The 25,364-nt window shown below is 40.6% G+C and overlaps 1 protein-coding gene across 2 annotated transcripts in view; it reads left to right on the top strand.

Moving 5' to 3' along the window:
- Positions 1–25,364, top strand: part of CNOT10 (CCR4-NOT transcription complex subunit 10) — a 66,807-nt gene that overhangs the window by 6,297 nt on the left and 35,146 nt on the right. The window contains exons 5-14 of one of the 2 annotated variants that reach the window (XM_075271319.1): positions 2,395–2,545; positions 7,216–7,358; positions 8,370–8,453; positions 8,618–8,701; positions 9,493–9,610; positions 13,337–13,483; positions 14,107–14,309; positions 18,882–19,003; positions 20,691–20,867; positions 21,349–21,426. In XM_075271319.1, the coding sequence (XP_075127420.1) occupies positions 2,395–2,545; positions 7,216–7,358; positions 8,370–8,453; positions 8,618–8,701; positions 9,493–9,610; positions 13,337–13,483; positions 14,107–14,309; positions 18,882–19,003; positions 20,691–20,867; positions 21,349–21,426 (1,307 nt within the window). Of the gene's footprint in view, positions 1–2,394; positions 2,546–7,215; positions 7,359–8,369; positions 8,454–8,617; positions 8,702–9,492; positions 9,611–13,336; positions 13,484–14,106; positions 14,310–18,881; positions 19,004–20,690; positions 20,868–21,345; positions 21,427–25,364 lie in introns of both variants that reach the window. The other variant, XM_075271318.1, reaches the window with a different exon arrangement.

The raw sequence follows: 25,364 nt of genomic DNA, 5'->3' as shown, positions 1-25,364 counted from the left end.
TTTGGTGTTTGCAGCAGCCATTTCAGTTTGATATATCTAATAACTGATGGACACAGTAATATTTCAGGATTGAAATGAGGTTTATTGTACTAACAGAAAATGTGTAATATGCATTAAACCAAAATTTGACCAGTGCAAAAGTATGGGCACCTCAACAGAAAAGTGACATTAATATTTAGTAGATCCTCCTTTTGCAAAGATAACAGCCTCTAGTCGCTTCCTGTAGCTTTTAATCAGTTCCTGGATCGTGGATGAAGGGATTTTGGACCATTCCTCTTTACAAAACAATTCAAGTTCAGTTAAGTTTGATGATGGCTGAGCATGGACAGCCCGCTTCAAATCATCCCACAGATGTTCAGTGATATTCAGGTCTGGGGACTGGGATGGCCATTCCAGAACATTGTAATTGTTCCTCTGCATGAATGCCTGAGTCGATTTGGAGCAGTGTTTTGGATCATTGTCTTGCTGAAATATCCATCCCCGGCTTAACTTCAACTTCATCACTGATTCTTGAACATTATTCTCAAGAATCTGCGGATGCTGAGTGGAATCCATGCGACCCTCAACTTTAACAAGATTCCCGGTGTCGGCATTGGCCACACAGCCCCAAAGCATGATGGAACCTCCACCAAATTTTACAGTGGGTAGCAAGTGTTTTTCTTGGAATGCTGGTTTTCTTGGACGCTATGCATAAAGCCTTTTTGTATGACCAAACAACTCAATCTTTGCTTCATCAGTCCACAAGACCTTCTTCCAAAATGAAGCTGACTTGTCCAAATGTGCTTTTGCATACCTCAGGCGACTCTGTTTGTGGCATGCTTGCAGAAACTGCTTCCTTCTCATCACTCTCCCATACAGCTTCTCCTTGTGCAAAGTGCGCTGTATTGCTGACTGATGCACAGTGACACCATCTGCAGCAAGATGATGATGCAGCTCTTTGGAGGTGGTCTGTGGATTGTCCTTGACTGTTCTTACCATTCTTCTTCTCTGCCTTTCTGATATTTTCTTGGCCTGCCACTTTTGGGCTTAACAAGAACTGTCCCTGTGGTCTTCCATTTCCTTACTATGTTCCTCACAGTGGAAACTGACAGGTTAAATCTCTCAGACAACTTTTTGTATCCTTCCCCTGAACAACTATGTTGAACAATCTTTGTTTTCAGATCATTTGAGAGCGGGCTGTCCATGCTCGGCAACCATCAAACTTAACTGAACCTGAATTGTTTTGTAAAGAGGAATGGTCCAAAATACCTTCATCCAGGAACTGATTAAAAGCTACAGGAAGCGACTAGAGGCTGTTATCTTTGCAAAAGGAGGATCTACTAAATATTAATGTCACTTTTCTGTTGAGGTGCCCATACTTTTGCACTGGTCAAATTTTGGTTTAATGCATATTGCACATTTTCTGTTAGTACAATAAATCTCATTTCAATCCTGAAATATTACTGTGTCCATCAGTTATTAGATATATCAAACTGAAATGGCTGCTGCAAACACCAAAATATTTAGAACTAAAAATGATTAAGATTAATAGGGGTGCCCAAACTTTTTCATAGGACTGTACTTACCTTTACTGATTACTGTATACAGCCTTCCCCCCCCCCCCCCCCATCACAGGCTTGCTATACCTGATATTGTTAGCTGGCTGTTCACTTGCTACCATGCTGATTTAACCCTTATTTTGGGCCATTGTACTGATTTTTCCGCTGTTATATCAACTTTTGTATTTGTATTATATACTTAGACTGTCACACTATATATTTTTTTTTTTATATACTTTCAGTATATATACTGGTACACTCGTTCTGTTCCATTTGGTACTTATGGTTGCCCCGATCAGCCGGCTATTTACTATTATATCCTGGTATTTATGCTGTCAGTCATTTATCTAGTCTTCTATTTATTTCATGATTTTGTATGTCATTTTACACTTACCCGGTTTCCAGTGTTTAGGTGACCCTTTTTGTCTGTTGGCTACTTCTCTTCCCTGTTTTTATGTTGTTAATAAAGTAAATTTTCCATTTATGTTTAGTATTCCTTTCAGTTCTTTAGTTTTCTCTATTTTATAGGACATATAATATAATGCTTTAAAAAAATAAAAAAAAAAAATCGGTGGATCCCCCTTCACTGAACTTGATAGAAGCAAATATCTGGGATTGCTTTGTGTCATCAGAGCTGTGTATTGTTGCCTCTGTCGTATATCCACATGGCAGAAGTGTCTATTCAGTGATGGCTGCAAATGTCTGTTGCACTCATCTGAGACTGCCAGAGGTAGCAAAGCTGTGGCATCCTTTAGTATTAGTTGTTGTGCTATAATTATTGTAATTCTGAATATTAGCATGATTATTTTATATACAACGGTCTGCCTGGTAAATAAGCATTAACTGTTACCTCTAGGTCCATTCGGCTGTTGATGAGATGGACAGCTTAGATGATGTGGAAAACAGCATGCTTTACTATAACCAGGCAGTCATCCTGTATTATCTGCGCCAGCACATGGAAGCCATTGCCATTGGAGAAAAGCTTTATCAGTTCATTGAGCCCTTTGGTGAGTTCATGTCTCCTTCCTGTCAGTAACATACTTGAGTCATCTGTAGGCTTGCTACTCTTTCCCTTTGTGTTTCCATCACTACATTCTTGGGCTGTGTAAATCAATAGATTGATCCTTCTTTCATGATCATATTCCTGTTACTCATATGGAATGTTAGGTTGGGTCATGGTTCATTGTCCTCCCAGCTGTATGATTGTTATGCCTTGTGGTTTATTCCACAAGAGTATCTTTTTTTTTTTTTTTTTTATATATACATGCTGATGCTAATCTTTGTCAATTTTTCTTTGTGTATTGAGATCTTGTGCATGCAGTCCTCAGATACTGAAGCCTTTTCCTCCATTCACATCCATCTACATAAACTAATAAAATGTCTGCTGTTGGCTGCTTCCATGGATATTAGAAATCAACCGTGTCACAAGAGTTGGCATCTGGCTTGTTGGGTTTTGTCTGTCTTCCAGACAGTTTAGTATATTTTCTTGATTTCCGTGTTTATGGATAACTCTTGCTGTGATGAATATGCTGCAGATTTCTGAACCACAAAAGCCATTAGTAGCTACACTGCAACGTGGATGGGAGTTTTATGTTATAAATTTCTAGAAGAAATTCCTTATCAAGAGAACATGCTGAGGTTTTCAAAATATGCTGCATGCCCATATTGTTAAAATGCAACTGATTTTCACCATGGATTTAGTTCCATTGATTTAGACGGGTATATGGAGGATAAAGAATGAATAAATTCAGTAGGTTTATGCTACGCGAACCACAGCCAGTATAAAATGGCGGCAGACTTTCTTATACCATCATTGTAACATTGTGTTTTCAGAGGAAACCCTTGCTTTAAAGGGAGTCTCAGAAGGAAAAAACACTAGCTAGCAAGCTACAGTAACTTTCAGCTATCATGGCCCTGAGCACACTGCCTAAGTTATTTTGGCAAATTGTTTCGCTTTGCTGTAAATCTGCTTTATATTTATGCTAACTATGAAGGGTATTGGGAGGGGGTTCAGTGGCTGAGCATTGCCGCTAGTCTTCCTCTTCCTTTGTCAAAATTCCCTCCATTCCCAGACCCCCACCCTCCTCAGCAAGAATGACCGACTGTACTCAGGAACATGAGAACTTCAAGGTAATGTGGCTAGTGTGCTTATATAGATGTTTTTTTTTTTTTGGCCTATTGAGTTATTTTTACAATAAGTCTCAACCATGTTCCCTGGGCGTTTTTAACTTCTAAACTGTTAAAGGAATTCTTTGTGAATTTCAGCATAAGGTTGCAGTGACGTTATAGCAATATATTAAAAGAACATAGGGCTCGTTCACATCTGCGCCCAGGACTCTGTTCTGCAGGTTTGTTTCCTGCACAAAACTGGGCAGGAGACGGAAACCTGCAGGCATCTTTCAAACCCATTCATTTGAATGGGATTGAAAAGTCTCCGGCCGTGAGCGTTTTATGCTCTCCGCGGCGAAAGTTTTTTTTTTTTTTTTTTAACCGTACACGGAGTCGGACATGCAGTACTCTGTGTCCGGTTTAAAAAAAAAAAAAAAAAAAAAAAAAACTGTTTCGCCACGGAGAGCTCAAAACGCTGAAGGCAGGACTCAGCATGACAGGTTTCCGTCTTCTGAATGGGAGCCTGAGAACGGAGATCGAACGCTGGTGTGAACCCAGCAATAGCGATACAGCAAGCTTTGACACTTGTGGTAGGATCTCTAAGCTGAGTAACACAAATACCAATTCTTACATTACTGGAAATATTTTTTGGGTGTTTTTTTTTGTGAAATTTCCTGTGAAGACCGTATATCATAACATCAAAACACCCTATTTTCCATCTTGCTTTTCTACCACTAATATTTTAGGTAGGCCTCTGAAAATACCCAGAACTTCGCCCCAAAGCTCTAAAGGACCATGTACGCCATGCAGACGAGGTGAAGACTCTAACTAATTTTAAGCTTTGATGTTTTGTATTTATTTATTTTTCTCCCCCTTTAAGGTCCAGTGGAAACTGGAAACAAATCAGGATCGCATGCTGTTACAGATCCAATGGGAAATAATTTTCTTTGCAATATGACCAAGACTTGCATGTTAACTGTTTCCAAAATATTTAATTGCTAATATCTTGTCATGGGAAATTTTGTTCAGGCATAGAGGCTGATTTCTTTTATGAAGGTCTAAAAGGGATTCCATCATTAGAATACAGTTTTTAACTAAATATATGTAGGAATATCATTAAGAGGCTATTCTTCTCTTACCTTTTATTATTCTGATCCACACCACTGTTTGTTCCATCCACTGGGGTTGTCCCGTGGACCGTCCAAAAACTGTCCAGCGACGGCTTCTTCTCTCGCGCTCCCATCGGGTCTTCGTCCAAGAGACTTGTTGCTGCATTGGGGTTTCCATAATATATTTTAACAGTGTGAAGAAAAGATGGCTCCCATAGGAGTTTTGCCCCTCTATTCTTGAACTTTGAATTCAAGCTTGATCTCTTGTTGACCTAATATGTCAGTGCAAAATAACCAGAAACTGGTATTTCAAATATAACACAAATGGGCAACTCTAGTAGGTTGGTTTCTTTTTGTTTTGTCCCCCCCCCCCCTTCTCCTCTCTCCAAGTGTATACAGTATGATTGACTCTTGGCAGGGGCATGAAGTACCACATGGAAGCTTCTTCACTGTGCATATGGAGGAATATTTGCTGCACAAGTAAATGACTGCTTTTGGCTCTTACATTGTATAATATTTTGTAGTAAATGACCATCTGACTCCATGCAGTTGTTGCTCACACCTTAGCTGTAATGGAAATGGCTTAGATTTGTATTCTGAAGATTATTGTACAATTAGGCCTGTACATTAAAGTGTACTTGAGTTTTCATGAGCAATCTGTGCGGGGTCTTGCTGGGCAGTCTGTTCTCCAGCTTTCTAAGCCTTCATACATGGGTTCCTATCAGTTTTTCTACTGCTATTAGCCTCATTGGAGCTGAAGCACACTTTTTCCTTATTGTACATGTCCCCAGTCTTAGTCTGCCCTCATCCCTATCCATTAGGACTACTGGTAGTAGCTGTTTTCTGCATGTAGTTCTGCCAGGCATAAATGTAAAATCTCAAATAGTTGTTTCAAGGACCCTGGCCTGAAAATGCAGGGTATGAGAAATCTAAGATCCATGACTCAAAGATAAACACAACAAAACTGTTTACGGGCTGTCCCCATCAAAAATGGCACATCCCTGTGAGAAATTTGAGCTGTGGAATCTGTTCCTCAGTTTACTGTGAAGAAAGCCATGCACATCTCTCCTGCACACTGTAAACCTGTGTATGGTATTTTTGGACAGACGTTAGCTAGTAAATGGGAGTGAACAGCAAACTGGCGGTGGGTGTTAACACTTGCACCTGTGTCATTCCGCCTGCCAGGTCTCCGTCCTATTCCCTGGGAAAACTGCATAGGGGACGGCTTCCTGGTGGTCAGTTTTAAAAACCCGTTCAGTTGAATGGGTTTTAAAAGCAAACCACTGGTGTCCGCCTGTTTTGGTTTTTTGCCAGACACAAAGTCTTGCATGTCCGACTTTGTGACTGGCTGAAAAAAAAAAAAATGGTTTCCCTGTGGAGAGGCATCAAATGAATGGGTTTTAAAACTGACAACCAGGAAGTCGTCCACTGTCCAGTTTTTTCAGGGCTGAGGTCTGAAACCTGGCGGAGTGACACAAAGCGGACTTGGGATCAAGTGTGAACACCCCCTCTAGTGTGACCTCTAGTGGTAGCAACTCTGTAGAGTGTTTTTCCAGGAGAAAAATATAAACCTTTTTAAATGGTGCATTACTGAGGCTAGGTTGTCTGAAAAGTTTACAAAGCGTAAACAGCAAATTCATGGCCATACTTCAGTCTGCAGCCTTTTCTGCTTGGTTGTGCAACAGTCTGTACAATATATGCATAGGTTTATTTTTTTCTAGCCGCCATCATGTTTATAACAATGACCTAGCCACAGGATAGGCTATTTGTATCTAAATGCTGGGGGTTTAACATTCAGACCCCACACTCATCAGCAGATTTGCCTACCTTTGGGTGCTGGAAGATACTGCTGTGCTCATGTACGATCATGTAGATGATCATGGGATCAAAATTGCTGGGGCCAGAAACCTGTAATTGTCATCCGGACTCTTCCATTTTTGTTTGACCAATGTGAGGGGGCATCATTTAGCATGATTTTTCTACTGTTAATCGTAGTGGGTGAAGCTCCTGCTGTAGCTACTCGACTACTAAAGACAAAGTTGTGAGTGGGAACTAGGGAAATGGCTTAACTCCTGGAACTTGTAGAATTCTGTTTTGTATCTGATGGGTATCCAACCATCACTAAACTGAAAATAGTGATCACTTTCCCCTGTATGAATGGAGCAGCAGTTAACAGGCAGTCTTTCCGTTTATCTGTGTAGGACTGCTAGAGAAGTAAAGTACACTATTCAGATATCCATCAACCCTATAGCCTTCAGGGAAACTGCAGCACATATTCCTGACTGCTCCACTCATAGGTGGTGGACATGGGATCCCCTTTCTGTGATTTCACTGGTGGTCTTGGCCCCAAGGACTAGACTATAATCACCAATCCACAGAATAGGTGAAAAGTTAAAATCTGCTGCTTTAAATATTTCACGTAACTTCATCTGCTGAACAATTTCTTTTTTGTTTTTCAGAGGAAAAATTTGCACATGCTGTATGCTTCTTGCTGGTTGACCTGTACCTTCTAACTTACCAAACTGAAAAAGCCTTACACCTTTTGGTGGTACTCGAAAAAATGATCTTGCAGGGCAACAACAATAAAAATGGTAAAAATGAGGTAAGTCATTGAACTGAAACCTGCCACACAAACCTCAATGTGGGGGCCAAATGCTTGTGTATATTGTTGTGCATGTTTAACCACTTCCGGACCGCCCATAGACTATATACGTCCGGATAGTGGTTGCCTAGTTCTGACAGGACGTACCTGTACGTCCAGTCAGAACACAGTAGCTGCACAGAGATCGTGTAGCTACTGAAGCTGGGAGTCGGCTGTAACTTCAGCCAGAGTTCCCACAGAGATGGCAGGGAAGATTTATTACCTCCCCTGCCTTCTCGGTCGCTGTGTATACAGCGCTCAATGAGCACTGTATACACGGCTATGGACGCTGCCATAAATCAGCTGCCCTCTGACCCGGCGGTCATGTGATCTGCCGGGAGCAGAGTCTTGCAAGAGCTGTTGGGTCCTACAGAACCCAGATCAGCTCTGCATACTGTGTATACAGCGTGCAGAAGGCTGTATTCCTCCTGCATCTGGGGTTAAATGTAGCAGCCCCAGTTATAGGAGAAATCAGCCTCTAGTACAAAAAATAAAGTGATCAGATGTCCCCAAAGGTCTCTTATTACCTTATGGGGACACAATCTGAAAAATAATACGCTAATAAAATGCCGTTATTAAAGATTATAACCCCACCCCCGACGACACCATACAAAATAAAAATTACCGTAACGGAGAGGAAAAACTATATTATAAAGTTTTTCAGTGACACTTAAACAATAAAAAAAATAATAATAAATTGAAAACCAGACACAATTTCCCTCCTATTTTGTTTATATTTTCTCTGAGATAAAAAAAAATTAAAACACATTTGAAAATAAAAACAACATAAAAATAAAGCCCTATGTGTCCCCGAAAAAAGACACACAAATTAGTTGACTGAGACATACGGGAAAAATGTTAGACCTCAAAACCGCACATACTAAATAAACCTAAAATGTGTCTGGTCCTGGACCACAAATTGGCCCGGTACTGAAGTGGTTAACTTTTAGATTCTGTTTCTCACGTTTACAGGCAAACAGTAACAACAAAGAAGCTCTGAACTCAAAGGCTGAAGGAGGTGTCCAGTTAGAAGTGGCGAAGTCCAAAATTCATCAGGTAAATATGTGTATCAGAAGCTGTGGCATGGGGTATTCAAACACACAAATACATATGGCAGAAAATATATAGATTTGTGTTTTTGCTGCCAACTGGGGTTGATACTATAACTTGGGTTTGCTTTTGACTTTTTTTTTTTTTTTTTTTTTTTTTTCCCTCTTCAGTACAAAGTCAGAGCATACATTCAGATGAAGTCATTGAAAGCTTGCAAAAGGGAGATAAAGTCCGTTATGAATACGTCTGGAAATGTAAGTGGGTTCTTACAAAGATTAAGCTAAACTAATGCTATCTAACTTTAACTTTTGCACAGACTAGGGTTACTCAATTGGTGGCCCACAGTCCAACCTGTTCCTCACTGCCAGCGGTCTTGTCCCCTGCCTCCCAGCACCTTCACAATGATATTGGTCTGGAGAATGATCTCCTTCCTAGCCACTGTTCCTTTTACACTGTTACAATACAGTAGTGACAGAGGAAGGGTCTGCAGTTGTCCCTCCTTCCTACACATCCAAAGACAACTATAGCTCATCTGCTGCTACTGTATTTTTTTTTTTTTTTTTTTTTTTGGGGGGGGGGGGTATAACTAGGAAAGATGGCATCCTCTCTCCCTTATTCCCCTGGTCATACAGTCTTCTGACTTCAGCACTCAATATGCTAATTAAGTGCTGTTAGGTGAATGGTGTTAGATTATTTGCCACTCCAAGGACTGCCTGCACGACAGATCCTAATTGGCCCATCATGCCTTAAAACAGACAGCACTGATTGCTCAAGAATGACGAGGGCTAGAGATTCCAACTGCATTCAAATCCCCAGAGTAGTGCGTATTTAAGGATGTGAATGAAACAGAGCCCCTGTGCAATTCTGTTCCTAGTATTCAGTGAGGAGGATGCAGTGCTCACTTCCAATGCAGTCTCTAAGGGTTCAGGTTGTTGGACACTCAGCAATCTGATATTGATGACTAATGATTACTAAGCACTTGCAGTCACAGATGTTGTATATTTGAGTTTATTTTGAATATGAATTTTTTTTTTTCTTTTTGTAGTCTGCCCCCTCACTGTTTTTAAAAAGTAATTTTGAGTATCTCAGAGGTAACTACAGGAAAGCTGTGAAATTGCTCAACTCTTCAAATATCGCAGAACATCCAGGATTTTTAAAAACTGGTAAGTGTGTGTGTGTGTGTGTGTGTGTGTGTGTGGAAAAAAAAAAAAAAAAAAATTATTTTAGTTATATACAGTATAAAATATATACAGTATATGCCTGTTCCAATTTCACTACACAGTTTCACCCCCTGGAAACCCCCTTTACGTTTTTTGGAGTGGCTGTGTTTCTAGCGGTATATAAAACCGCACAAACGTCCTCTAAATATGGCTTTTTCCAAACTTATGTTAAATTATGTGAACTGTTTCCTGTGTTTTAAAGTGCAATTTACAGTCAGTCATGTAAGTGTGACTGGTTCTTTAAGACAGCATGGTTTTTCATACCACTTATCAGTTTCTATTCATATTCTTTTGGGATCAATACCTGGGTTGCCTTCAGCTAACATTATTCTGTGTGATATGAGTTGAACAAGCTGCTATTTACTTTGTTAAAAGTAACACTTCCACAGCATTAATTTCTGTTCACTGCCATTACAAGGAAAATACTAAGCAAATTCCAATGTTTCCTGAGGCGGTGCTGCTGCTTATGTGTTCTGACTGAAGAATCAGCAATGTCTAAATGTTTATCAGTTTTGGTGTTTTTTTTTTTTGTTTGTTTTTTTTAACTCCTTCCCACCAATGGCATATTTCGATTTTCATTTTTGACTCCCTTCATTTAAACCCCATAACTTTTTTATTTCTCCGCTCTGAGCCATATGAGGTCTTATTCTTTGCGGGACAAATTGTTCTTCATGATGCCGCCATTAATTATTTTGTACAATGTACTGGGAAGCTGGAAAAAAATTCTGAATGGGGTGGATTTGAAGAAAAAAAAGCACTTCTTCGACTTTCTTTCGGGCTTCGGTTTTACGGCGTTCACTTAGAATACAGATGACATGTCATTTTGGATGCAATGTTTCAGTATGATTCCAGGGATACCAAATTTATATGGTTTTATTTACATTTTAACCCCTTAAAAAAAATCCAAAACTGTGTTAAATTTTTTTTTTTTCTAAAAGACGCCATATTCTGACATCTGTACCTTTTTTATACATCCGTGTACGCATATGCATAGGGCGTCTCTTTTTGTGGGGCTGGGGTGTACTTTTCAGTTCTATCATTTTGGGGAAATGCTATTGCTTTGATCACTTGTTATTAAAATTATTAGAAGCAAAGCAGTGAAAAAAACGGCAGTTTGGTACTTTTGAATTTTTTTTCCCGCTACAGCGTTTACCGTACATGAAATATATTTTTATAGATTTGTAGTTTGGGTGATTTCAGACTCAGGGATACCTAACATGTATGTGTTTCACAGTATTTAACTACTTTTATATGTGTTCTAGGGAAAGGGGGTTGATTTGAACTTTTTTATTTTTTTTATTTTTTTTTTGCATTTGTTAGACCCCCCCTAGGGGTCTTGAACCCCAGGGAGTCTAATCACTAATGCAATGCATTACAATGCTAATACATTGCAAAATACCGGTGCTTCTATTGCAAGCTATCTAGTATAGCCTGCAATAGAAGCAAAAGAATGACAGGCCGGGTTGCCTTCACAAGGCTCCCGGCTGTCATAGCAACGTGGCGCCGGAGCTTACTTTGGGTGCCGGTGATCACAAGGAAAATGGCGGCGCCCACGCACTGCCGGGTAAATGGCGCCTCAGTTAGCTTTGACTGAGGCGCTGGAAGGGTTAATGTCCCCGATTAGTGTGGGTACCGACCGGGGACATTACTGCTGGTTGCCTACTGTATAAAACAGTAGACACCCGACGGCTGTGGCAGCCGCCCGAATCCCGGGCGACCGACATAGTTAAACACCCGGCATGCTCTGTACTACTACGGTGGATGTCGGGAATGGGTTAAAGTACCTCCAGTTATAAACTATTTAGTACTGGCAAAAATAAACTTTGTATTACAAAACTCTCTATTGGTTAATGAAGGGGGCATGGAAATGTATATTGTTACATCACTAGGTAGCGGAGAGGCTGCTATCACCGAATGAGTAACCAGGCAAATCCTACTCGGACCCTCTGTGCTCCATAGAGCTTAAAGGCAAGAGATGGGTTTAATATAAACACATCAGTGAGATTGAGGATAAAGAACAGTTTAAGTGGTGAAGGAAACATCCCCTTAAAATGTTTCTCTTATATTTAAAGACAACCTTTCACAACCTTCTCCAAATCAAGTTCTTAACATCTGTTAGTTCTTCACTCCACTGATTCCAGTGCAGTTGGAATCTTTTCTCTAGCCTCCACCATTCCTGAACAAGTGTGGCTAGTTTTGGTGCCATTTAAAGGGGTCATCACAAGGATCCTATCTATACTGCTTGTTAATGTGAATGTAAGACTTTTCCTAAATCCATTGCTTCAGCAAAACTGCTTTGTTTGTCCACCAGATTACTTTATTCATTTCTCTGTTGACACATCCCTTGACTTGTCTGGTCAAGTCAAGTGATGTATCTGCTGCTCTGAGGGGGAGGGAGGAGGGGCTAAGTGCACGGGAGCGAGCCTGGAGGTGGGGGGTGGGGTAGTTTACACTTGGGGGCGCTGCCAATACAGACCAGGCATCCGCTGTAATAGAGGCGGATGCCGGGGAGTGTAGATGCCGGCACAGGTGCCTGCAACATCGCTACGCTCCTGCCCTGCATGAAGCCAGCAGTGGCAGGAGTGATGCTGATATTCCAGAGGGGAGGGGGGGCGGAGGAGCGGAATAGCCTCTTACAGCTGATGCCGGGTCTGTATTACATTGTGAAGGCTGTACGCCCGATGCCTAGCTGCATCGACAGTGTACACAGGGCCAGCGGCATAGAAGCGACGTCTTCTTGCCACTGGCTTTGCACCCCGCCCACCAATGACGCAACAAAGCCGGAAGACAGAAGAATTTACAGAAGTGAAGACTAGTGAGTATGCGACGTGGGAATACCCCTTTAATCTCTGTCAGGAGGATGGAATTGGCCAGGGGTGTGATTTGGAGCTCCAGCTAGAGGCAGCCATTGTCAGAGCTCAGATTCCCATCTTGTCTGCTCCTTGCCTGACACCACCCTCCTGATATACAGCGCCTAAATGACATATGACACCAATATTAACTGCACTGATTGCTTGGGAACAATGTGGGCTAGAGAAATCCCAGCTGTACCAGATCAGTGGCGCAACACCTATTACATAGTATAAAGTCATGGACATGTTGAAAGGTTTTCTTTAAATGCACCATTCATTTTTGAAATTTTGTTAATAACTTGGGGGGTATACTTTACTATATTGCATGGTAAGGGTCAAGCCAACATTCTGGTCATGCTTATTTCATTTGGGGACACAGCCCCATGGGTATTGACCTCACCTCTAGGAAGCTGATGTGCGGAATAACAAAGCAGGCTCAGCCTCTGGGCTTTTCTCTCCTGACTATAGTCTAGCCAGCTTTAAACCCCCCCCCCCCCCCCCCCAATCCATCTCTAGCATCTCTAGTGGTCATGGCCTTTCCCTTCTTCTGGGATTAACAGGGCAGGCCTCTTTCCATGGAAAAGGTATTGATGCCAGTCTCTGAACCTACCAGGCAAAAGTGATGTTCTTAGAGCTCGACATCCTTATCTAGCTGCTCTCCATGTTTTTGCACCTCTAGAGGGCTTTCTTCCTGAGACTCCTACTCCAGAAAGCCCTCCTTCAAGGTCAGGTCTGCCTGGCAGTCTGTCCCTAGTCCTCAAGACCTTCCTCGTTTGTCTGTAGCTACAGTTCTCATTTTCGGTCTTTCCTGTTTTAGGTGAATGCTTTCGTTGTATGTTTTGGAACAATCTGGGGTGCATTCATTTTGCTATGGGAAAGCACAATTTAGGACTCTTCTATTTCAAAAAGGCTATACAAGAAAATGATAACTCATGTGCACAATTAGCATCCTCAACAGATCAAGGTAAGCTCTCCTATATTCATCAATTGTTTTTCTGTGTTTTTTGTGCTCAAAGGCTCAGTCTTTCCATATATTTGAGCAGCATAAAGGGACCCAGACAGGATTTTCTATCCATTGACGTTTATAACAAGGAGCATTTATCCTGTTCTCATTTTAGAATAAGATGAAATTAAATTAACCCCTTCACCTTTTAATATAAAAGTACATCTAGAGTCTTAGTACATCAAGGTGTTCTTGCATGCCAAGGCAGCAGAGATTCATGGCTAGCACACAGGCAACATTATTAATCAGATCATTTACTAACACTCTGGCTATACACACAGGCCTAATACTGAAACTATATTTCCTTTTCTGTCTTGCACATGGTTCTAAAAATTTTTAGGTTTTAACTAACTTTAACAATATATCTATTCTGATCTGTTTACTGAAAATCTGCAGCATTTGTTCATCCTTCATAGATTGGCCTTGGCACAGGGATCCTTCTAATGCCAAACCTTAATGCAATAAAATTATGTGGTCGTAGTCAAATATCCAGGGTTTTTTATTGGCTTTTTTCCCCCTCCTCATATACCTGTACTTTAGTCTGTTCTACCAGTATTTCAGAAAGCATTTGTTGCATTTTACAGGGAAGAAGTTTTCAGGTAGGCCGATGTGTACACTGCTGACCAACAAGCGTTATGAGCTGCTGTATAACTGTGGCATTCAGCTTTTGCACATTGGCAGACCACTGGCAGCCTTTGAATGTCTGATAGAAGCGGTTCAGGTGTATCACTCCAATCCTCGGCTCTGGCTACGGTTAGCGGAGTGTTGCATAGCTGCAAATAAAGGGGTAAGTAAATAAGTCATTCCTTTTTATATGTGTTTTGTCTATTCCAAATCTCTGCTCTGGGATCTTGAAGCAATATAGAGCACCCAGATGCTTAGGAATCTCCCCCCCCCCCCCCTCTTCCCTGTTGGATCCCTCCACTCCTAAACATGCAAGAGAATGTCTTTCTCTAGCCCCCTTTCTGTTTTCCGGACCTCATAAATTGAGCCTGCTTCAGTCTGTGCTATTCATGTGTGCTGTCACCTCCTATCCCCACATGAACTTTATTCTCTCTGTGAGGTTAAGAGGACAGTCTTCTTTGTGTGTTGTTCCCAGGACCGGTGGTTTTTCCATTGATGACAAGAGGCATTTCATGGTGAACTTGGTCTCCCAAGGATTACCTCGCTACAAAATAGCAGTAGTGACTGTCTTGGCGTTCTTTGGAAAGAATTGTCTTTAGCCTGTTTTTGTGCAGTAGTCAAACACTTTGAGAACCATTTGCCTACCTTAAGTTATTCGTACCATACAGCTGATTTGAAAACGGCATAAACTGATCAAAAGCTTTTTGGGTTTTGTTTTTTTTTTACTCTAGGTTTACAAATACTTCGGAGTTGCTTCTCCACTGACAACCAGTAGGGGGAGTGTCTTTGTCAGTCAAACTCCAGTACATTTTCAAAAGGCTGAATGATATTCAAAAAGTTGTCTGGTTTTTTTTTTTTTTTTGGTAGACAGACGGACCGCACTGATTTATAATGGGGTCCACCGTTTCCAAGCCAACAGTGGTAGTGGTCCTCTGTGCAGGACTGTTCTCTATCAATGCTCTGTAGTTTCTGTTCTGTTGCAGCAGACTTCGTGTGTTTTGAGCCACTGAAATTAGCCGATGGGAGAAATATAGGCGATTCCTATAATAGTGTGTGTGTATGTGTGTGTGTGTGTGTGTGTGTGTGTGTGTGTATGTGTGTGTGTGTATATATATATATATATATATATATATATATATATATATATATATATATATATATATATATATATATTGTATTCATGATCTGCCATAAAAGAAGCAGATCTTCTGCAATGTGGGGCCTCAGCCTTACTTTCCACTTAATTTCTATAGTAATGGCTATGATCAATGATAGTGATCAAATTGGTTTAGGAAACACCATTTTGAACTTAGAAGCATCCCTGTTTTGACTAAGTTCACATGTTCAGGGTTTACCTATGGTGTGTGGGTTTTTTCCTTTCTCTAAAGGATGTGACAGAAGTCTGAGGCTTACACATCTGCTGTGCTGTTACTGTTGGGAGCTGAATATTGAAGGGGTATTCCCACGAACATAATCATTTTTAAATTTGTAGATAATTATCTATATAATTAAACGCTAAACATTTTTGCAAACGTAATTATATATTTTTCAGTTAAGATTTTCTCTAAATATTTTGTGGTCACAAGCTATTGTCTTGATCAGTTGCCAAGAGGATACAACCATGAATGTAGGACCTTTCTAAGGTCAGAAAACCAACCATGATTTCCTTATGTGGCTGAGAGATCTACTGATACATGTAGTGTCCTTTAATCATAACCCAGCTACAATAAGAAAATCATGACTGAGCTCCAGACAAGCCCCAGACCATACAAAGCTGCTGCGTTTGTGGTCGTGGTCTTGGCCATTGACCACTTATCAAGACAGCAGAATATCATCGAGTTGGTTAGAGAAAATCTTTAAATATCTGCAGGTTTTAACTACTCTTATTTGCAAAAATTGTTAGTTTTCATTATCTACAAATATAGATATGATTATGTTCGTGGAAATATCCCTTTAAGTATTCAAAGTAATTAACATAAGTGTTCGGTGTCTGGTGGGTGTATGAAGGAGACTTAATAAGTATTCATAGTTCAAAAGTTTGTCAAACATGTAAACTTCCTCTAAGAAGAAAGTAGAGACATGCATACATATATACATGCAGAGATATCCCAGAGTTGGCAGTAATCATGTACATAGCACTATGAAAAGTGACAGCTAAAAATCTAACAGAATGGATGGTTTTTCATTAGCTATATGTAAAGATTAGTGTTGAGCGAGTAGTATTTGATCGAATACCTCGCTGGCATAGGAATGCTTGTAATTGGCCGAACACCAAGGGGTTAAACGCATTGAATAGTTGAAGCGTTTAAAGGGACTCTATCACTGGGAAAAGTCATTTTTAACTAATCACATCCTTGCATAGCCTTTAGAAAGTCTATTCCACACCTACCTTTAGTATGTATATTGCCTCAGTGGTTTCTGAAGAAACCAGTTTTTGATATGCTAATAAGCTTCTAGCCAGCACAGGAAGTTCCCAGCAGCCTCCTCTCTCCTATTATCTCCTATGTGTGTGTGTGCAAACAGTAAGCTGAGTCATCATCATCATACGCAGCAGCCTGTTCATAGGAAACAATAGCAAAAGGGGGTGCACGATGTATCATGAACCAGTGTAATTGGCATGTGAATGAAAACGGACTTATTCAGAAACCACTGAGGCAATCTATATACTAAAGGTAGGTGTGGAATAGACTTTCTAAAGCCTATGCAAGGATGTGATTAGTTAAAAATGACTTTCCCAATGATAGAGCCCCTTTAACCCATTGGTGTTCGGCCGATTATACACATTCCTATGCTGGTGAGGTATTTGATTGAATACTACTCGCTCAACACTAGTAAAGATCTGCGGCCGCCTGCAACATAAAGCAATCAGAGGGAGCCTTCACACAGAGTTTATGCTCCACTCATTCAGACACGTAAACATGTCAGTGACCGCTGTAAAACACAATCCCATAGACTTCAATATGTGCTGCTCTGACACGTGCTACACATTGAAATCAGTGGGTTTAAAAGCCTCCCATTGATTTCAATGTGTCGCATGCGTCAGACCGGTACACGTTGAAATCTATGGGATTGTGTTTTATAGAGGTCACTTTGACACGTGTTTGTGTCTGAGCGGAGCGTAAACTCCATGTGCAGGCTCCGAGAATCCGGTTTGTGCTGTAACTTTCACGGGGCAAAGTGGCTAGGATTTTGCCGTGTAATCTGAGTGAAAATCCTGCCGCCTCCCATTGAAATCAATGGGAGCCGTTCATTTCCCAGAAGTGAGCTGCCCTTTCTTCCGTGGGATTCTGCAGCTAATTCAGTTGTGGTGTCCACCTTGCAACACCTCTCTCCGGACTAGGCCCATTCATTTGGACCTTATCTGGAGCGGAAAGCCACTACAATGGGTTAACCTGTGATTTGCTGTGGCTAACTCACAGAACTATTTGTCTAATGCAGACAAACCTCACTAGGTTGTACTTCACTTAGAATATGGAGCCTGGTGTATGAAAGTGTCTGAGCTCTGGCCCCAACATTCATGATGTAATAAACCTTACCTTGGCAGTGACCAGGTTAATGGGTATGTTCCATGTGTATGACCAGCTGTACTAGAAAGCCTTTACCATTCCAGAACTTCTAAATTGCCATTGCCTTACACTAGACACAGGATTCTGATATGTTGAGCAGAGTATGAATGTATATACTTCTCATCCTTAGTAATCATATCCAGCTCTCAGCTATATGCTTGCTCAGCCGATAGCTATGCCACCTATCCGTAATACACATACTCAATCAGATTGGCTAAGTGTACATATATTCCCAATGGTGAGAGGCATAAGCTTCTTCCTGACACCTCTGGAAGTGATATGGATGATGTGAGAACTGTTTAGGCGTTTTGAAATTGGCTTTCCTGCAGAATCTGCTGTCAGGAAGGCGTCAGATTTTCAGTTTGGTGCCACCAGAAGCCTATACTACCTTCTTTGCACAGGATTGCTGCAGCTTGCGCCTCTTCATTCCTCTCAAAGCACAGCTGCATCCCCTTATTTCATATACACTTATGGAATAAGTTATGGAGAGATGTGGTGCTCTATAGGGATGTGCTTTCATTTAACACACAGTTTAACAGAAAATGGATGCTTTGGACAGAAACACAGCTTTGTGACCCTGGCCTAGTGTGGTGTTCATATGTTCAGTGGATGGCCTAATGTACACTGTGCACTATAGCCATAAGTCCCATTATAACTTATTTAGGAGTTGTGCTGTGCAATAATTGAGCGCTCATCAGAAACTCCTATAAGTTGCTGTCCAGTTTGAAAAAGACTGCCTACCACTCACTAGATGGTCACAGTCTAACACCTAGGACAATCTTTTGACCATTTAAGACCTGACTTATTGTTCAATAAAGCAGTTTAATACAAGGGAAAGTGATCGTGTGTTTATCCCTTCCCCCTCCGTCATGTTGCAGGTCTCAAGTTTTGTAGCGCACTGTACCTCTGCAGTGTGAAAAACTAATTTTACTCAGCGTTAGCTTGAAGTCTACATGTAATGTGCAAACTGCCAGCAATGGCTGCAAGACATATCTGTTTATATAATTATAATTCCTAGGTTCAAGCAAACTCCTAGTAATACATGAAAGTTACACAATCTCTGTAGACTATAATTGATGTAACAAAGTAAAGTCATATATTCCCATATATGTAGAGTTCTGAAGAAACAATTGTATCTATTTATCAATATCACTGGTTTTCTTTTTTAGACACCTGAACAGGAAACAAAAGGTCTTCCAAGCAAAAAAGGCATAGTACAATCTGTAGTGGGCCAGGGGTATCATCGGAAAATAGTCCTAGCTTCACAATCCGTTCAGAATCTCTTGTACAAGTAAGTTTAACTCCTATAAACGTAACCCTGAAATCAGTGGTAAAACACTTTCAAATCAAATTTTAATTAGTTGAAATCCAAACAGGTGTGAACATAGCCAAATTATTGACTTGACCAAAATCTGAAAGGCAAGAAAACAAATGTGGTGATTGTGTATATAATTTAAAAAAGCACACTACAGTATTTTCAGTACACTACCGTGTTTCCCTGAAAATAAGACTGTGGCTTATATTAAATTGTCATCCTAAGTATAGGACCTGTCTTATTTTCAGGGGATGTCTTATTATGCTGATGATTGGCATTCATGCCGGCACTTCCTTAGCGGAGCCCCGGCTTGACTGCCGGTTTTAGGTAGTTAGGGGAGGTATCCTACTTTCCTTCCCCATCTTCGTAGCAGCGCTGGTTCTGCAAACGTCCTGGCAGCGGTGGGCGGGGCTCAGCGAGGCTTCCGGCGGTTGCGCCGGAGAGCCTCACTTCACTGGCATTGCAGCCGGCTGGATACTGTGCTCCGTGTGCACAGGAAAGCCGGCTGCTGCCTCTGCCTCTTGGATGAGCTGGGAGAGTGAACTCCCCACAGCATATGCACAGCGGGCATCTCCCAGCTCATCCTACAGCAGCCAAAACAATGGATACAACAGCAGAGGCAGCAGCCGGCATACCTGTGCGCATGGAACATCGCGCACAGTGTTCAGCTGGCTGCAATGATTTTTGGGGATGCCTTATTTTCAGGGGGCGTGCCTTTATATTAGGCAATTCCATAACCCCCCCCCCCTCCCACATGCCTTACTTTTGGGGGTTGACCTACTTTCGGGGGAAACACGGTAGTCATAAACAGAGCTGATCCATTGGATGTGCTATGGTCACCCAGGGATCGTGATCGGTTCAGTGCAGACCTATTGTACATGAGTACTGTATAGACTGCAAAAGACAAGCAAGAAGCTGTCCCTTGTTCTGTTTGGTATATGGACCTGACAAGATCCTGCTAGACCGCACAAACATTAATTCAGTACAGTCACTGTTCACTATCGAAAGATGTTAAAGGAGCTCTCTCATTGGGAAAAGTAATTTTCAACTATGTACATCCTTGCATAGGCTTTAGAAAGGCTATTCCACACCTACCTTTTGTATGTAAATTGCCTCTGTGGTTTTTGAATGAACCAGTTTTTATTCATATGCTAATTAGCTTCAAGCCAGCACAGGAAGTTCCCAGCAACACTCGTCTCTATCTGTGTGTGCAAGCAGGAAGCCGAGTCAGGAGCAGCAGCTTGTGCTGTACAGACACATAGGAAAGAATAGCAGAGGGTGCAGGATGAGATTTCCGGGATGCACCAAAAGGCTAATTACCATATGAATAAACAGATTTATTCAAAAACCATTGAGGCAATTTACATACAAAAGGTAGGTGTGGAATAGCCCTTCTAACGGTTATGCTATTAGTTAATATTTAATAATATTTAATAGTAGTTAATTAATTAGTTAGCTATTAGTTAAAAATGACTTTTCCCAATGATAGAGCCCCTTTAAAATTCAGAAAATTGCTTAAATCAATGCCTCCAAGCAAAATGTAAGAGGCTAGACTACCACCTTTGATCTAGAACTGGAGTTCTGTGCGTCTAAATACAATAGTTTGCAAACTGTTACCGCAAATTTACCCAGATATATATATTTTTTTTTTCTTTTGTCCCAGTGATGGTGAATCTTCTGCCATTCCTGTAGCCAGTATGGAATTTGCTGCTATTTGCTTAAGAAATGCTTTGCTTCTGTTGCCCGAGGACCAGCAAGATGGAAGCAAAGAAAATGGTGCAAAGAATAACAGTCAAATGGGCACCACTGACTCTAGTGGGGAGAGCACAGAGGCATGCAGGTAAGTAACTCGAACACTTGTCTTGGCTGATCTTGCATTTATTTCTCACAGCTGGTCATTCAGCAAATCTGCAATGCAGATTTTGTTGACTTTCCAAGTATTTCCACAATTCATTGTAAAATGTGGATTTTGCTGTGAAAATTGATATTAACATGAGATTGAGCATGCTATATGCTAGGACCATGGAGTAAGGGGCAATTTGGAGGTCGAAGATGGAAAAAGGTTCGTACTACAAACTCTGGTGGGTTCCATATAGGTATAAATTCTGTAGGGGAAAACTGCAAACTTTGTGAAAAGCGCTTTTGCTGCTTTCTATGTGGTGCCTTGTACTTAGTGCTGACAAGCTTTTCAATTAAAAATAAATAAATAAACCATGGTATACAGTGTAGTATACTGTCACAAGACGAACTATGAAACCCTTTAAAATTCTAAATTAGTAATTCATTTTTTTATTTTTTTTTTTGTTTTAATATTTCAGCAGCAAAAACCACGAAGGTGACAAATTCCTTCCTGCTCCTCCATCTTCACCACTGAAACGACAAGAACTTGAAAATCTAAGGTAACTTCTAACTTGACACTTATAACTTTAAAGGGGGACACTGTATGCTTCTTGCTTCTCTATAACTCTCCTCTTACTGTCAGTGCTCACCCCCATTACTTTCCTCAGTGGTACTGTAGTGGCTCATAGCTGGTACAGACTTCAGGTATAACTTATATTTCAGGAAAGCAGCGAGGACATCATAAAACCAGGAAAGTCACAATATTTTGTTCAAATAAATCGACCTGTGCAATGGCCACTTTCATTCCTTGTATGTCAGAAAACTGGTGTGCGGAGTTGACAAAACTGCCCCATAGCTGGCTCATAGCCATCCGCAGTAGTCCTGACTTGCTTAGCATAGGTGCAGCCTGTTAAAATGTCTAAGAATTGATATGGATTATGGAATAGATTTCCTCTACATTGTCATCAACACACTTTTAAGTAACAAATCTGCTGTATGAGAAAAACCAGATTGTGTGAATGGTTCCAGCCCTTAACTACAAGCAGACCTCTTCACATGTGAGGGGAAAACTAATACAGGCCTGCATGACAACACTGCATCAAACAATGCATAATGGGGGGGGGGATGAATTTTTCAGTTGACTTGTTCAGAACTTTAATTTGGCCCGATCTTCCCCCTGCTATTAGGGTGATTAGGAAGGTGGACACAGTTTGTCTGTCGATGCTAACAAGGTTTCATCAAATGTGACTCTAAAATATAAAAAGTGAAATTTGTCACTTCAGTACTTTAATGGATTTCTTACACTTTAACTTAAGAATTTAACTTGAGTGCAGTGTAAAAGTCTAAGTTGTAACATATAGACCCACAAAGAGTGACTTTAAGAAAATACGCACATCAGGAAATGTACAAAAATGTATTTTATTTTCGTCCTTTTTTGGTTAATAGACATTTAAAACAATGTTGGGTTTGGACCCACTCCTCCCAGTGTCTGGACAAGATATCGTATGTCCACAGGTATCCCCTTTAAATAGCTTGTCCAGGCTAAATGTAATTTTTATATAGGCTGGGGTAGATGAGGGCGTGAAATCACTCTCCTGTTCCTGGCAGTCCAGTAAGCTTATCCAGCGGCTTCTCATAGTGAAACTTCTTGCTGTTTGTGGCGCCACAAAACCCTTCTTGCTAAGCTGCTGATTGCCCTCAGTGGTCACATGTGGCTGGGACTTCTGGACTTCCTGGAACTTCCAGTTTACCTGGTCACCCCCTTAAGCACAGTAAAACACAATCTCATAAGTATAGAGCAATATATGACTAATATATCTGAATCATTGGTGTATTAACACCTTAGTACACAAGGCATAATCTTACATCCTGTGACGCATGGGGATGTATTGCGAGAGCTCAGAAGCTGATCTCTCTTCATACAGGGCGGATGCCGGCTGTATAATATAGCAAGCCCCTGCCGCTAACTGCAGCAATCGGTTCCTGCACTGAATTGCGAATGTTTAACCCTTTAGATGCCACGATCAAATGCTATTGCAGCGTCTAAATTGCGCAGGCTCTGCCATTTTTCACCAGTCTCCACCCTGCAGAACATGACTAGAAGGTAGCAATTGGTCACCATGACAGCAAGGAGCCTATTGAAGACTCCAAGGTTTTGTCAATGTATTAGATCTATTACAAGCTGCCAGAGGCAACATCTAATAGGAGTGAAGGCATTTTGCAATTCATTGCAATACAGTAGTATTGCAGTTAATAGATTTATGATTGGACCCCCTAGGCATCTTGAAACCTAGGGGCTCTGATCACTCAAAGGAAAATCAAAAAATGTTTGTAATATGGGGAAAAGAGGAGAAGAAAATTAAAATCTCTCCCCTTTCCCTAGATCAGATATAATAGTAAGTAAACAAAAGTATATGTACACATTAGATATCGCTGTGCTCCACAATGCCTGAAATATTAAAATATTTATGCAGTAGCAGCAAAAAAAATTCAAAATGGCCAAATTTTCTGTTTTGCAAATTTTTTATTTTATCTTTTTGTATCAAAATACTACAAATACTACATAAATTTGCTATTGCAGTGTATGTACTGACCAGCAGAATACAGGTAGCAAAACTTTTACTAAACAGTGAACGCCTTAAAAATTAAACCTATATGAAATTAACGCAAATGCTTTTTTTTTTTTTTTTTTTTTTTTGGTCCCTTTACAAAGTACAATACAATAAGCCATTATATGACTCGATTTTTTTTCTTTAAAATTGAAAGGCTCTTGAAATGTAGAGAGGCGAAAATGAAAAAATGGCTAGGTGCTTAAAGAGGTGCATCAATTCATATTTAACATGCCAATATTATATCTGTGAATATGACCAGAGGGAAAAATTGCTAGTCGTGCTCTATATAAAAATGAAGCCAGAATGCAAAACAACTAGTTTTGCCTGAACTATTAATAAGCAGGTAACTTCATATACAATATAACTGTATAACCACTTACAATTCATGTTTACAAATAAAATATTAATGTTATAAATGTCCTAAGACAAAATGGGTAATCCCAGGTTTCCCTTGGTATAGAAATGGGTCTGGGATGTAACAATTATTGCCTTCTAGTAGTTATATGCACATGCACTGTAATTATGTATCCATTTACAGTTGTGTGATGCCAACCGCATAGAAAAGGGGCTGGAAAACCATTGATGCCTGGGGTGTACAAGCCCAAATTTCACTCCAGTAAAGTGTGCAGTAATTTTTTTTAAGTGAAGTGATAGGCCTTATTCACACAACTCTGGCATGAAAAATTGAGAAATCTGTTTAATGACTGTGTCATCTCTGCCATTTATGAGGAGTCATCCATTTTTTTTTTATTTTTTTTTTTTTTTCTCTCCCCCCCCCCCTATATTGAACAGTGGGAAGATTAATATCATTTTATTTTTCCCAACTCACTGGCCCACTGGGGTGTAACTCAGATTTCAGTCTGTTAAACAGACAAATTGGCTTCTGTTGGGTCTGTGTACTGGTAAAAACGCAGACAAGTTGTATATTTGTGATTTGACAGAAGAGTCAATCCAAAATGGACAAAGTACATGTGAATACTCAAAATAGACATTGAGACTGAATATTTGTGAATTAATCCTTAGGCTTAAAGGGGTTGGCCATTTTCAGACCAATATTGAGAAACAAATATTATTGTTTGTACAATAAAAAGTTGTACAATTTTCCAATATACTTTCTGTATTAATTCCTCTTGGTTTTCTAGATCTCTGCTTGTTGTCATTCATTCTGCTTACTTCCAGTGGATAAAACTCTGACCAGGGTCATGTGATTTACGGTCCAGGGTCATGTGATGAGTGCACAGGTGATTACCAGGCAGATGTCTGATTACTGTGCTGTGACTGTAACGAGCGGCACCTGTGTGCTCATCACATGACCATGGACCGTAAATCACATGACCATGGACCGTAAATCACATGACCATGGTCAGTTTTATTGACTAGAACATAAGAATATGCGAATCTGTCTCCCAAGATGTAAACAGCGAGACAGTGCCTCTGTTATGCTGCCCTCTATAGCAAGCAACCCTGAACAACATGCCCGACTTCCCAGAAGCCTTTGCTGCATGATGCGAGGTTATGATTTGGTTACAACCTCGCAACATGCAGCAAAGGCTTCTGGGAAGTCGGGCATGTTGTTCAGGGTTGCTTGCTATAGAGGGCAGCATAACAGAGGCACAGTCTCGCTGTTTACATCTTGGGAGACAGATTCGCATATTCTTCCCATGTTCCTTTGCAGTGGAGCAACTATGGCTATAAGTCTCCACACACCTGAGAAGGTGGTCTCTCCCTAAGGATGGACGTTATCCCCACAATCCACTAAAAGTAACAGAATGAATGACAGCAAGCAGAGATCTAGAAAACCGTGAGGAATTGATACAGAAAGTATATTGGAAAATTGTACAACTTATTATACAAACAATAGCATTAGTCTCTCAATATTGGTCTGA

This window comes from Leptodactylus fuscus, chromosome 4 (assembly GCF_031893055.1).
Source record: "Leptodactylus fuscus isolate aLepFus1 chromosome 4, aLepFus1.hap2, whole genome shotgun sequence".
Lineage (NCBI taxonomy): Eukaryota > Metazoa > Chordata > Amphibia > Anura > Leptodactylidae > Leptodactylus > Leptodactylus fuscus.
Note: the sequence above shows the minus strand (reverse complement) of the source record. Positions and strands in the feature narration are given on the sequence as shown.